Source organism: Haemaphysalis longicornis, unplaced genomic scaffold (assembly GCF_048455015.1).
Source record: "Haemaphysalis longicornis isolate Haplotype H1 unplaced genomic scaffold, Haemaphysalis longicornis Haplotype H1 scaffold_7, whole genome shotgun sequence".
NCBI classification, from domain to species: domain Eukaryota; kingdom Metazoa; phylum Arthropoda; class Arachnida; order Ixodida; family Ixodidae; genus Haemaphysalis; species Haemaphysalis longicornis.
In genome coordinates, this window is record NW_027526422.1 from 126914513 (window position 1) to 126930251 (window position 15739).

The following is a 15739-nucleotide window of genomic DNA, read 5'->3' on the forward strand; positions in this document are numbered from 1 at the left end:
AAGGGACTCTACTTAGTTGCGACTACGCATTCGGGCATTTTTTCCCACTAATTGGTTTCACATTTTTTCATTAACTCTACATTTTTTCTATTCTGCCATATCCTATAACTTTGTTATGTACTTAGCTTTTTCTGCTTGAATAGCCAAAGAAGCTGTCATTTATGTACCACGGCTCGAATTTTCTTGCTTGTTCTTTACTTTTTATTTCTTTGCTGTTGTTTCTTTACTTTATAGTGATGCGCTTTGTGCCTGAGTATGATTTTTATAGATTAAATGCTTTTTACGCGCACGACTAGGCTCCGTACTACTTCCTGCGCTTTTATGTTATGCGTATTTTAAAGCAAAGCTTTTTACCTCTACCCCCCCCCCCCCTCCCAAGGGTTCTTCCACGACCGTTGTTGTCAAGAGAAAACTCCCGCGAATAAATAAAATAATTTACTAGCACCGCCAAGAATCGAACCTGGAACTAATAGAGTAACAAAGCCAGAGCCTGTTCTCTTACCAATTTAGCTACGAGCCCACGTGGAGACAGAGAAGACAGATGATGCACTCCCCAAGCACATCTACGGGTTTAACCCCTACATTCTTGCTGAATGCAACGCGATAGCGATTCAAGGAAGCCCACACCAGCCCATGGCATCTCGCTTCTAGTATTTCAATGTGCTAAAGCCTGTGGTTTCCAGTGTTCACGTAAAAAATCTCAGCTCCTTGTCATCCGCCATCACGCCAAACGACACCTCAAGGAACACGTTCAATTACTCCTTGATGGCCAGGCCATCACTTCAAGCCCCAGCATCGAGATCCTGGGCCTACATCTTCAGGCCAACACAGAGTCACGTATCCTCGCAGTGCCTGAAACACAGCATCAATAAAATCATACACAGGATCAGACTAGTTGCCACCTAGAAGCGAGGCCTCAAGGATACCGATACCTTTCGAATAGTTCAAGCTTTTTGCTCTCGAGAATCACTTACACCAACCCTGTCTTCGTCTCGGCAAGGAGGACATAAAGATGCTTTATATAATGATTAGAAAGGCGGTTGAGCAAGCCATTGGTCTTCGCATGAGTGCGTCCACACAGAGGCTGCTTAGCACGGGGCTGTAAAACAAGGTGGAAGAACTCATAGAGGGCCGTCTTTCTATCCAGAAGCTCCAAAGGAGCAGAACTGCGGGAGGTCGCCGCATCCTTCACCAGATTGGCTAGGCAGCACAGAATGTCACTCCCCTTGATGTATTCCCGGACTCTTGGCGACAAGAGCTAATATGCTCCCTTTGGTTAGAAATATGAACCCCTCACAAGACGAGGGTCGCCACAACCTCGGGCTCAAGCGCTCAACACCACCCTCGGTGGGCATGATGCAGTTACCTACAAAACGCCTCCCAACATCTAGGGCAGCAGTATGCCATCATCGTGGCTACCTCCAGAACAAACCTCCTTTCTGGTGCCTCACTCAAAACTAAAGACATGACGGCAGCAGAAGAGGCAGGCTTGGCTCTCACTCAAGCAGGGGCTCGTAAGGCAGTCACTGACGCTCGACAAGCCTACCGGAATTACCCGTCGGATTTGGTGTCCCGACCTGCAGTGTGTGGGCTAAAAAAAACACTCCCCAAAGTGTTCCACTGAGCTCGTCTGGACACCCACTCACGCTTCCATGGAGGCCCACGAATACGCCCACAAAGCCGGCAGTTATATCCTCCGTGCTATGGAACTGCACGAGGGCAGTCACCCACTTGTCTCGTTCAGGGACTTAACCCAGCATTATCGCCTTCAGAGAGAGACCCTACCTCCGCCTTACCCCGAACTTTCCGTAGAATAACAAGCTACCCTACGGCTCATACGGCTCCTTCCCACACCGGACTCGTCTTCACTTAATGCACCCGAATCGCTACGACGCTGAATGTAAATTTTGCTCAGAAGTAGGAACACTGCCACATAATCGGGGTGTGCGAATTTAGCCCTGAGTACCTTCCTGTATTTCCGTGAACTACCCAAAAAGAGCAATGGGAGGTGCTGCTGTCCAGTCCCTTTCTGCCTACCCAGCTTCAGCTGGTGGACAGAGCACAGGCGGCGCTGACTAGATATGGGCTACAGTGAAGAAGGAACCACTCCCCTGGGCCGCACCCTGGGCCCTTCAGAAATCTGCATGGAAGTAGTTCCTCCTGATCCTCCTCCTCATTCTCCTCCCCCGTCTCTGCCGCCGATCTTGTAGCCGCCATCAGCGACGGCAGAGACGTAAAAGTGAGATCGTCTAACAGCGGGTTTGAGCCTTAATTTCATAAAAAAGAGTTTCCATTCATGTGCTACACCAATACAAATGAACGAACCACCGTTCATGCGTCATGCAATAATTTAACCTTAACAAGAATATCTCTTGGAAGTAACAGAGGGTGTTGTTAAGTGCATTTCACTTCTCTCTGGTTTCACTATTTTTAAAGTAATGTGAGTGGATTTAAGTGACGTTGCCTAAGTAATCGTTGTGGGTACCATTTTGAGCGTCGCTTTCCAACCACATTCACAGGGTCGATTGGCGGTAATTTTTGTAACCACCGCAACTGATTTGGGCGTCGCGTCGACATTCTTCGCCACCTTTGGTTGTTCCCTTTATCTACTACCCTGATTGTGTTTAGCATACTTTGTAATTCTTGGGCATAGATTTCGTGTGTACGCTGTTGCCTTTGATTTTTTTACTTGTTATCGTCTTCCGGCCTAAACTTGGATTGCGAACCTCGTAGTCATTACTTGTTCTGCTATGTTTTGTTACTCGAAAGTCTCTGCTGTATGATCCGGAAAGCTTCCCTTTTGTAACCCCATTGTTAAATTTCCTCCAAATGGGCATGTAAGGTATTTGAAATAAAGTGTAATATAAAATCAGCATTCAATAAAGGCCTATATATTGTTCCTTTCGACGCGGTTTCTTATGCAAGGCATATAATTACGTTCCTGCATGTGAGTAACTTACTATTTGCGTATCTGAAGCGCAGTAATCTTACTGCGCATTTGTAAGACCGAAGTGGGGAGTGTCACAAGTGTTGCACCTATAATAGACGAGCACCAAAATCGCAGTTAGACATGTCTGGACTTTGTCCGGTGCTCCCTGAAAAAAAATTATAATCGGCACAGAACAGCGGTAACAAAATCAATCTCCGTACCAAGGCGAACCGAAGGCAAGCATGGACGTCCCTTTTACAATGCAAGAGCTACAGGGGGCACTTGCGCATCTGACCGATAACACCACGCCAGGCAAGGACAGAATTACAAATAAACTACTACACAACCTGAACGATGACACGCAGAAGTTCATACTGGCACTTTTCAACAAACATTGGCTAGCCGGCACCCGTACCAGCACAATGGAGGCTCGCCGACATAACGCTAATTCCTAAACCTCACAAATGAATCAGCATTAAAAACCTTCGACGGATCTCGCTTACATCATGCCTTGGAAAGCTCTTCGAACTCCTGCTGAACCGTAAACTGACAGAACATCTTGACGATAATAACCTCTATCCTCACACAATGTTCGGATTCCGCGCCCATCTGTCTACCCAGGACGTATTCCTACAGCTGAAGGAGCAAATTATAGACAACCTAAGCAAAACCACCCCCAGTCCCATCCTGGCTTTAGACGTTCAAGGCGCCTTCGACAACTTCACTCACGAAGCGATCCTGCAAGGACTCCGAGACACTAACTGCGGAGAAGCGAAGTACGACTTTGTACGAGCGTTCCCGTCAGGCGTACTACCAATAAAATTCGACTGGGTCCAATACAAACGGGCACATTCTCAACACCGTCAACAGGCATGTCTCAAGGCTCCGTTATATCTCCCTTACTATTTATTATTGCCCTGCTTCACCTGCCTTCCCAGCTTTCAGAGATCCCTGAACTACATCCCGCCTTTTACACCGGTGATCTCACAATCTGGACGAACACGGGATCAGCTGGAGAACAGCAGGACAGACTTCAACAGACCATAGACTGCGTGACGGAGTACTTGGAAAGACGGGGCCTTGCGTGCGCCCCTATCAAGTCAGCTTTACTGGTCCTTCGGGCACGCACTCGAGGTAGGCCACCCAACCCAACGCCCCACCGAACCATCAGCATCGCATCCAGCCCGGTGCCTCAAATCGCATGACTTCGCATTATGGGAGTACCATTTCATGCAGACGGCTCAGGTACCGACTTACTACCACATTTAAACGCCTTGGTCACGCAGTTGATGCACTTGATCCGACGGATCTGCAACCAGAAGAGCGGTCTGAAAGAACAGGACACCTGATGCATCGTGCAGGCACTGCTGACAAGCCGCATAGCCTATGAGATCCCATACGTCCAACTGCGCCCCAAGGAACACTCTAAAATAAGTGCCCTAATTCGAAAACCGTATAAGCTGGCCCTGGGACTTTCCGCTTTTACGCCTACAGACAACCTTCTCAAGCTTGGACTCCATAACACCTTGAGTGAAATTCTGGAAGCGCAGCGAGCAAGCCAACTGAATCGTCTAGCTCAAACTACAACGGGGCGCATGGTTCTGGAAAAGCAATAAATTCACCGACAACCCGTATATCTATTATACAGACGTCGCAAGAAATGCCGACCACCAGGCCCACGTTGGAGTGGTCGTGGGTTCCGAAGGGACATCAATCTCAGCTGCAACAGTCCCAACAACCGACACCGGTGTCGCAGGAGATACAGCCATCGCCCTAGCGACCACCTCCAGCAAAAAAGAAACGCCGCGGTGGCTCAGTGGCTAAGGCGTTGCGCTGCTGAGCACGAGGTCACGGGCTCGATTCCCGGACGCGGCGGCCGCTTTTCTGATGAGGCGAAAAGCAAAAACGCCCATGTGTACGAGATTTCGGCGCACGTTAAAGATCCCGAGGTGGTCAAAATTAATCCGGAGCCCTCCACTACGGCGCGCCTCATCGCCTGCGTTGCGTCGGCGCGTTAAAATCTACAATCAATCAATGAATCACCTCCAGCAAAAAGCAAATTATTACAGTCATCACTGACTGCCAACACGCGTGTCGGCATTACCTATCAGGACGAATATCTCCGCATGCGTTCACACTTCTAAAACACGCCATAACTCTCCCGACCGTTTACATTGTTTGGACGCCTGGTCATGCCTCTCTCCCCGGGAATGAGGCGGCTCACACCGCTGCCCGCGACATTTTACACCGGGCATTCCCAAGGGAGGCCGACGACACACCTCCAATCGCCTCGGCCAGCCACTCAATCCCAAAAACATACACGGACATCTTATATCATTATCGCCCTGAGCGCCTCCTTTACCATCCTCTTCACCCATTACTCAATACACACTCTCGAATCTGGCGTCGAATCAAAGCAAAGACTTACTACAACGTGGCAATTTTACATCATATTTCTCCAACTGTTTTTTCCTACAACTGCACACAACAAAGACTTACTACAACGTTGCAATTTTACATCATATATCTCCAACTGTTTTTTCCTACAACTGCACAACGTGCAATACACCAAACATCACCAATCACCTCGTATGGGAGTGCGTCAAACATCCCAATCCAATTCCATCACCTACATTGGAGCAGTGAAGCGCAGGCTGACCAGCTTCCAGCTCGAGGATCAGGAGTACCTGATCTCCCGGGTGAGGGCTGCTGGGGGGCCTGAAGGCGGCCTGGACTGAGGCCACCACCCACTCTCCTCTCTCCCTTCCCTACTTTTAGAAAAATAAATGTTATTCCTCCTCCCTCACCACTAGGAGCACTTCTTTGGATTCTTTTTATCTGCAGATAAACTCCTGCCGGGGGTGTTCATATTCCCAAATATACGTAGTTCAATGTGAGTTTTATATTTCTCACTTACTTTTGCTTGAGGATTCCGACACCATATTTTAATTTAGAAAAATGAAATGTACGTTAATGTAACGACACGTTCCAATGTTCAAACTCGACCTGGAACGCGTTCCTTTCACAATAAAGGAACTTGTAATGGGAACTCGTTTCAAAATTTGAAAGTAACGAGGAACGAGCCTTCGTTGCTGTTTTACGGGAACGTGTACAACACTGGTATGCAGGTGAGCTCCCTGCCGAGCTCAAAACATCCCCAGTGGCTTTCCTTTCCTTGTCATCTCCCGCCAACGAGAACCCCCACCCCCTTCCCCGCGAAGCACGCACATAGGAGTTCTAGGCGTTTTCATGATTTTGTTAACTGAACGACAGTCGCCGCTAGGCACGTGCTCACGTGCACGGGCTCGGCAATTTCGTCTTATTTTTAACTTCGGACACAAAAAATTACGATTTGCTTAACATCATCGCTGTTAAAATATGAAGCTAATGGTGAACGTTCGACGGAAGTAACCCTGTCAGATGTTCTAAAGGACCACATTTATTTTGCCTTCAGAACAATTAGGAACGGATTACGTGTCCCCTACTTTTAAAGCTACAAGGTAAGGGGTATTTTCCAGATTATCTTCGAAGGGACCACGGCCGTGGGTGTAACGTACCGACGCAACCTTTTGACACATACTGTTCGAGCGAGACGGGAGGTTATTCTTAGCGCTGGAGCCATCAATTCAGCACAGCTTCTCATGCTTTCTGGCATTGGACCTCGGCAGCAGCTGGAACCACTCGGGGTGAGAGAATTGAGCTCAAAGCGAACGTTTTTGTTGTCGCGTGCACCGAATTCCCAGATATGGGTTCTTTTTGACCAGGTTGAGCCACTGTTTTACAAGTTTGAAATGTCAATAATTACACTTCTGTGTACTTTTTTATGGTTGTTCTTGGTATGCAATAATAATTAAGGAGAACCAAGTTTTAAATATCGACATGGCCCAGATAGCAAAGTGACATTTCGGCAGCAATACAATACAAGTCGCACATGCAGGTGAGTGAATCTGACGGTGGAACGTGAACCTTTTATAGCCGTTTAAATGACATAGCAGAACACTTTTTTGCGCTGTAGAGAATGTGTTATCTTAGAAACGAATCGTCTGTATTATAAGTTTAGGGTTAATAGTAATCCAGCCAATGTTAATTCATACACCTTATACACATTGACGTATCATACACGTCCCCTAGTAATAAATACCACAGAATTGAAACTGGGCAAATGAATGAGTACAGTGTAAGAGGAATAAAAATGCCTCTTCAGCCTTCTTAGAATTCGTTCTGCAAAGCAAATACAAGTGGGTATGCATAGTTATGCGAGCTTATTCGCTCGCCATCCGATATACGTTTTTTTGTGCCTTAAAACTGAATACATGCCTGTGTATATATGTTAATAACAGGTAAATTTCTTTACAGCCACTGATGACACGGCTAGAAATTGTTACAATTACTAGTTCATCCATAACGCCAGTTTTATTTATACTCGTAATGACGTCTTATTCACCAAGCTAGGAAGACTGGCAATGCCGCAAGCCTTATATTTTGGCCAACTGGGCTTTCTGGTGGTGCGAAGTTTTTACAACGTACAGAGTGCCAGTTGTTGGTTTGCAGCCATTAGTGATGCTTTTCTCTTGTGATGCGCATTGCAGACGCTGGCATATTGTTTTTTACTCGCGGTATTTCACGCTTTTTACTTTTCAGATAGAAGTAATCGCGGATCTGCCAGTGGGCCAAAATATGTTCGACCACCTTTTTGCTCTTGGACTTGCCGCTACTGCAAAGAAAAACATCATATTGGACTATTACGCTCTCTCTACTATACCTGATTATGCGCTTCATCGAACAGGTAAAAGTGTCTAAAACAATATTACAATCAAATTGAGCCAAGTTTAGAAGAACTGAAGGAGAATTCAAAATATTGCTTGCAACGCCTTTTACAGAGCGGTTATTGTTCCTGCATCATTTTTGACTGCACGGATTTAGTTTATTTTGTAGAACAGCACACAGTGACGCACAAATATATTTTTTACAAGGTCAGACTAACGTTGTAAATGTTCAAGGCAGCAGGAAACTTCTCGAAAAGGTGATCAGCGCGGTCGTTTTCAACGAATTGGTCAGCACACTTATTAAAAAAACATATTTGTACATACGATTGTGCGCACACAAAATTGACTCGCCTGGATGTCATTGTCATATCAGAAGATAACTTCGTTAACAGATGAATGCATGAATAACTACTAACCTGTTGGCGATATACAGGTGAACCGTATTCTTGTGGAAAAGAAGAGCAAAATAAAAATTGAACAAAACGGTAGAAGGAAGCAGGGTGACGGAGCACTGAAAATTTAGGCGGCACTCTCGCCCTAAATGTATGACTATGTTTAGGGCTCCATAGCTAAAAAACGCATTTCCAGGGATATCGATATTACAACCATGTACGAAGGTCTTGGTTTTCACGCGCTTCGTTCACCCCCTTCAGTCAGTCACTAAGTTGACTAATTTTATGTGTAGGCCAGTAAAAGGCAATAGCATCAAATAAAGCAGGCCTCGCTTTGTGATGTAATGAACGGAAACGCTAAGGTAAGTGTGCCAGCCTATTCTGAACATACTTCTATGTCACCTTGGAACAAGAAGTTGCTCTTAGCGGTAGAGCTGTTGTACGTGGAGCCTTTTCGTCCGTCGGCTGAAGGTCGTGCGTCACGCAAGTATAGGGGCAGGTTCCCAGACGTACCGGTGGCCTGGCAGAAGCCAGTTCCTAGATACACACATAGGGAGAGGGTAGGGAGCCTCCCGCCGCTGACGTTTATCTATCGAGAGATTTCCACCAACTTTAGAATTTGCGCAGCGATGTTGCTGCCATTCTCGGGCGAGTGCCTGTTGACATTCCAGACGACACAACAGAACCACAGCTCGGCTGATTAAGTAGTTGTCACACGGGGTACAACCGGATTTAGTCTTTTTATTTGCAGAAGTTGTCGAAAACCTAAGCGGTAGGCTTGCGACAGAAGGTTCAATGAAGATTAACCACTCGGCTGCCGTGGGGCCAAAACCCTCCCGTTTCAAGTTCCCTAATTCAGTGTTTTCGCTAGGTCGAGGTCGTAGGTGGCGCTCATACAAATATCCTTGCCTAGTTTCTGATAGAACATACATGTCATACGTCTCAGTCTACCCACTGAACTATAATGTTTACACATGTTTTTTTTTATTTTTATATTATTTTGTTCAACTATTCCATTTATTCCTAATTATGCGGGCCTTTAATATAGGGTTTGGCATTCCTGATAACGGAAATACTGCAAATTGCACTCCACGTTGCTGCTACGGCACGCAATGTCATTAAGTAACAATGTACTCTCAAACTTGAAACCATGCAAATGCGCTGCTTGTTTCGATGGCCTTCAGTTTGCGCCAAGTAAATGGTTCATGTTTAACACAGAACATTGACGTGCCGAACAAGCGCGTGCATACCTGCTGGCGCTGTCGCCATGCTGCGCCTTCCCGGTGTACCATGCCCTTCACACGGCTTCGACTGCGGCAACAGCTGTGTCCGCTGCAGTTCTGCTGCTGCCATGTAAACGTCGTAGTAGGCACGTAATTTAATAATTTTATGAACTTGATGACCGAAGCCCTGGCCTTCGTAGAAAGCAGGGTTACCCACCACCTTCCCATTGAGCGCAGAAACTTGACGCTGAATAAGAATGCTACGGCATCCCTAAATAGTTTGGGAAGTGTATTTTCTTTTTAGGGTATGGAGGGTTGAAGAAGGGAGACATTTTTTAACGGTCTATGTAGTTTGTTACTTTGAAGAAATGTAAAATTGTGAACTTGATGGGGGGGCAGCCGTGTATTGTCCTGAAGTAGGGCCGGAAAATCAACTTCGTTCGAGACACTAGAAAATGAGATTCAGTCGCCGCTTGTGCTTTTACGGGATTGATTGCCACCTTGGTGAGTCATTTATTGGATAATCATGACCTATGAAGCTTGCGTTTTCAAGGGCAGTGTTCACCGTTTCTGTTCGCGTTCAGCGCAATCACTTATAAGTCTAAATATTGCTTTTTAATCAAAACTATCCGAAGTTAGGCCCCTCAATGCGACACGTTCATTTCTCATAAATGGAAATTATTCTTCATGCTCGGAACAGCAGGTCAAAAAAGCCCGCCATTTTCTGGGACATAAGGCCCGAGAAGGATAAATTTAGAGTACCTCTTTTTTTATTTTGTCACTTCCAGGACCCCTGGTTGTTGCGTTCGGAGGGGAATGCGTAGCATTCTTGAGCACGAGGAACGCAGAGCCCGGCTACCCGGACATTCAACTTCTGCTCGTCACGCTGAATCCAACGACCATCGAAGCGGAGTACTTGCTGCGACTAATAGGAATATCCCGAGAGGTTTGCAAGGTTTTATTATTCCATGAGCGATAGATGGGGTAGTTGGCAGAGATTTTCGCCATCAATTCTCTGTCAAACAGAGACAGAAGTACACAGGATGACACAGCACAGTGCGGAGAGAGGTTACGCAAACCGAGGAGGTGGCAGGATTGACTCTGGGGCCGAATGCTCTAAAACAAACGGGCGTCGCTTTGAAACGACGGGGTAGCGCCATGGAAATGCATGTGTTTTGGGGTTGGGGCCGTCGCTTTGAGTAGCTGTGCACTCAGTGTGAGCCGCCGAAAAGCACTGTGGCAAGGGCGCGAAGCGACACCCACTGCCCCCCATCGACACTCCCCCCCATCGAAGCGACACCCACGGACACCCACTGCCCCCCACTGACACCCACTCCTCCCATCACTTGACGCTTCGCGCCCTTGCCACGCAGCGCTTTTCGGCGGCTCACGCTGAGTGCACAGCTGCCTCAAAGCGACGGCCCCAACCCCAGAACAGATGCATTTCTATTGCGCTACCCCGTCGTTTCAAAGCGACGCCTGGTTTTTAGAGAATTCGGCCCCTGGTCTCACTGCCTCCAAGCATCGCTACCGAGCTAGCACCCGTAGCACCGCTGCAGGGCTAGTCGCTGTGGTGTGCATCAAGTCGAAGCGCGGCCCGCTCCTTTCTTCGCCCTACACTCTCATTGCGTGACGTGCTGACGGGTGCCGAAACAGCTAGCACAGCTTGTAAAATGGAGTGTGAAGCGAGTTCAGGGTGAAGTAGACGGCAAAATGAATGGGGAGGATGGCGACAAAATGGTCCTACGGGTGAACAACAAAAGAAGCGACATGCAGCAAATGTCGCTTCCGTTTTCGCGTCAACAGCGGAAACGAGAGCACTTCGCTGGTCAGAACGAAAAGCATGCTGGTCACGACCAGCGAGAGGCGCGTAGGAAAACTCCCAGCCGCTTTCTTAAGACAGGGACGGTTAAAACGTGAAGCTTTGTCCCATACAACCTTAGTCAACACGAAGTTGACGTCCCACTCTTTCAAAGTCTAACGCAGCCAAAGTCCGAAGCGAACGAAGAACCCGACGCCACCTAAGTTCAAATCCAAAGTCCAACCCATCTTAGAAAACGTACTCAATTTTCGTCGATTTCCTTCACAGTGTTTAAAGTTGGATTTTCTGCCGTGTCTTTCATCATCCTTACCATTTCTTGCAGCGTGTTGAATGTTTATTTTCCTACAGTGTGTTTAAAACGTAAGTTACCATCATCATCGCTTTTCTGGTGTTTGTTTAAGGTTCGCATTTCTCCACTGTATTTCATTGTCATCCTCATCGCATTATGGCAGTGTGTTTAAGGTTGACTTTCCTGCATTCTGTTTTATTCGGACGCCACCGCCATCAGTGAGGCATAGAGAGTGCCACTTAAACTCTGTCCTTACGGCGGCATAGGTCATCGGTCACGGAGTTTCGATGATTTCAAACGTCCCGCGAAATCTGTAAACGGCCCCTGGAGGACAACTATCGCCATCTGGCGTATTTATGGACAACTCCTTTTTCGATTATAGTACGTTTTGTTGACATTTTGCGTGCGGAGACGGCGCCGAGAGCGAAATTTGAGCCCGTAATAGCTGCAAGTTGTGATGAAATAGCGTCCGCTTCATGGCGGGCTCCGAAAAAGCGCAAAGCTGTAGCAGGGACTTCGGCAGCAGCTGCTCCTGATTTGTGTTTCCCCAGCATCAGTGATCGCTCCACCAACGATATGGAGTCGTTACACTTAAGTTCTGATGAAGACGCTACCATTCAAATGCCTCAGATATTGACAAGTGCTGCCACGTGGGTTCGTTTGTTACTTCGCGTTGTATTTTTAAACAAAACGTGCTTCCTATCGGACTACTGCGGTTTCCATTGAGGTGTAGGGTCTGGACAACATACGGCGGAGATATTTTGCCAAATGCATCGCGTCGTGTCGCGTTATCACCTTCAACATAGCATGGTACTCGTATCAGATTAGCGCTGCGGAGCTATGCACGACGCTCCTCAAAAGCGCTGGATTTTTTTCTTGCTTTTAACCACTGTATTGATAAGAATATTGTGTAAAAACACAATAAAGTGTGCACAGATGCATATTTTAGAGACCGATTTACCCTCTAGTGGCTTTGAGGAGTGGCACAGCCTTCCGTTCCGCTAGGTTATCCGGCCCCCAAAGATCCAAATCTTGATATGCAGCATTGATTTATATATTTTATCATAGCCATGAAACGTAGGAACAATTTTTATATATTAGAATTCCTAAAATAATTTTTAGGATCAGTACAATCGCCTACTTACGTTGCCTGTACATTTTTTGTGCATTTATTTCTGATTTTGTGACCAATAAGCTGCAAATTTTCGTATAACTTTCGCAGAACTGCTTCTATGTGTTTGGAAGAGCAATCTATGAGCTAAACTTTTAGGCATAGCAATGCTAAGTGTATCCCTTAGCTCAAGAAAGAAAAATAGTTTTGCGGAAGCACTCAAAAATGGTACTTTTTCGCCCTAAGAACAGAGTTAAGACGTCATGTTTCGGGCTTCAAATCCGGAGAAAGGCGTGCAAGTAGGGCTGCGGCTTAAGTTTGCGGGATGAACGATGAGACGCTAACAGATTCCAAAAGTTCCTGGGATGAATCGTCTTGTTTTTTATTTAACATTGTTTATAATGTTATAGAAGAGGACAGACGTTTAATGAACTCTATGCATTGTGCGTTTTCGTAGTAATGAAGGAATATAATGTCGTGTTCGCTTCCCTCAATGCGGGAACGTTGCTTTAGGATATCTTGAAGTAATGAAATTGTGAATATTTGCTTTAAATTTATGTCGAAGTACTTCTTCAGGAGCCGCGCAGTACGCGAGAAATAATAACTTAGCAGAAAAAGGGATACTATCCCTTTATCAATATTATAATTAAGAACATGGGGTTAACTTTATTAGAACGTTACGTTTTAATTAACGCTAGCCTCTGGTCCCTCCTGAGGTGGCGAATGATTCAAGTAAATTCTCAAATGTACTTTTTGTGTTAAATACGCGCAAGTATAAAGCAACATGTAAAGAGTAGTTGCATGCTTTGGAATAGATTCCGCACAAAGAGGATGCTTAAATTACCGATTCTTCCTTTCCTCATTGCAATAAATTTAGCTCAGTTCCATCCAGTCTATCTGCTGAATCAGCCAAGCTGTCGTTCTCTTGTATCGGATCGAACGTCAGCCGGCGCAGACCCTGGAACGGCAGCGCCATCACCGCGCAAATTCTATGGTTTCCGTAACGCAATCGACCGAGAAACGTCAACAGAGGCAGGCCCCCTCTTCTAGCGGGTGGTAACACAACCCACCGTTCCAAAAACACTGCGACCCCTATGGCTGAGTCTGCAAACAGGTGTCTGCGAGGCCACCGCCGAGTCTGCGAACCGGCTCCTGCTACTGCGTAACGCACGACCTTCAGCAGACAGACAAAAAGGTGCGACCTGCAACAGCTTCGCTGTTAAAATGAGAATTGGGAACCAGCAAATGAACTAGTGGCGGCGAAGATGCTTTGTGCGCGCCATGCGTATATGAATCGCAACAACGATTGCTGAAATGCATTCCTGGTCAGCCCTAAGAACGCCATCAGAAGGAAAGATAAATATATGCACTGACACTTTTATCTTAAATCTACTGATATTTAAAATGGGGACTATCGATAACTTTTCTACTCAGAGTACATATCCAAAATATGACACGTTTAAACCTGAGGTTGAAGCCCGGCTTTGATAATTAAATTAGGGAATGTTAACAACTCATTTAACTCAAGATACCTAACAAAATATTCCAGCCTATCAGCTTAAAGTTCAAATTTTGTTAGGAACTTTGGCGCTGATAGTGTGCTAAATGCACATGCGCAGGGCCCTTCATTTTCGAGCACTTCACGCTGTTGAACACCGCGCGCTTAAAACATGTACAGTCTCCCAAATTTTTAATAATATAGCGGGAGAGGCGACCTACCGGCATGTCAGCGCCTTATCACGTTGTTCAGCAGCGAAATAGTCGGAGTACGCGCACGCGCATAGGGCTATTCTTGTCGAGTGTCGCCTGCGACGCTGTTTCCTTCAGAGTGGTACACCCCCTGCCACTGCGTCTGAATGACTTTGTGCCCCACGCAGCTTAGCAACCTTAGGCGGTAGCGAAACGGCCTTGCAAAATAAGAAAAACAGGGGACGTGTTGCACTGAAAAGAAAAGGGGAGCAGACGACGCTCCCTCAACAAATAGTTCTACGCGCGTGCGCGTACCCTCGCCTATTTTGCCGGTTAACACTGTGATAAGACGCTGACATGGCGATTGGTCGTCGCTCCCGCTATATTATTAAAAATTTGGGAGGCTGTACACCTACAGCACGGGAGATTTTTTGCGCAGACATGGCGTATACACAAAACGTTAGACGTGAAAGCTTTGCTTACACGAAACATTAAGCATGTACGCTTTGCTGAAAATTTCCCTAATTACATTGGTCGTTCTTCATGTTTTCGGGAGGCACAGTCACAGCAGAATTGAGGGCGGTTAGGCTCCAAAGAACCGCAGTAGAGGCTGTAGTCGGAATGGGAGAATACTCTGCCAAAACAATCTCTTTCGCCCTCTCGTGTCGAAATAATGCGCTTAGAGATCCTCTGCAAATATTTCACCGATTTTCAGAGAAAGTATTAAGGTTCAGACGCGCGTTGTACGATGCGCTGGCCATACTGTTTCAAGAGGGCTACTTTTCGGCTGAACACTATTGTACCTTAGCAAAGTTAGAAGCAGTACAATGCATAGAGTGAAACACGCAAATATACTTTAGGAAGCAACTTCACCTGATGTATCCCTTTTTCTTTCAGACGATCGGTGGGTACTACAAACAAAAACGCGGAAAATATGCGTTTATGATAGTACCAGTACTTCTCCACCCGAAATCACGTGGTTTCGTTAAGCTCAAAAGCAGCGACCCTGACGAGTACCCAATAATTGATCCACAATTTCTCTCAAATCCAGAAGATCTTGACACTTTCGTTCAAGGTGAGTTTTCGCACTTATTTATGCTGCTTTCACGGCTCGTTGGCATTTGGGTTCCATTTTAATTTTCAAGAAAGTAAGTCATGGGCACATATGGTGCGGGCGTACAATTGCAATAAAAAGGTCTCTCAACGGTGCTTACATGTACTCCAAAACGAACGCAATATTGTTGTCTTTGCAGCAATACACTGAGAAGTATGATAAGATGCTGCTTTCTGGGAAAAAATGTTTAATTTCCTCATCGTGTTTTTTAGTCGGCTTTGAGTTGATAGATCAGATAGGTACTAAGTAGGAACGACACATAAGCAATCTCCTCAATCGTACCCTAACATTCCAAATAACTACAAAAAGACAGCCCTGGGAATGGAAGTTTCGAAGAAGGAGGAGGAGCAAAATCGCTTATTTTTGAGCCGATAATAGCTAAAAGAAGGAAAGAGTGGGTGGGA

General features: G+C 46.2%; 1 protein-coding gene across 1 annotated transcript in view; it reads left to right on the top strand.

Annotated features, from left to right (window-relative positions):
- Positions 1-15739, top strand: part of LOC144145075 (4-pyridoxate dehydrogenase-like) — a 50208-nt gene that overhangs the window by 20757 nt on the left and 13712 nt on the right. The window contains exons 6-9 of the mRNA XM_077676566.1: positions 6448-6615; positions 7571-7715; positions 10099-10256; positions 15119-15296. Of these exons, the coding sequence (XP_077532692.1) occupies positions 6448-6615; positions 7571-7715; positions 10099-10256; positions 15119-15296 (649 nt within the window). The remainder of the gene's footprint in view (positions 1-6447; positions 6616-7570; positions 7716-10098; positions 10257-15118; positions 15297-15739) is intronic.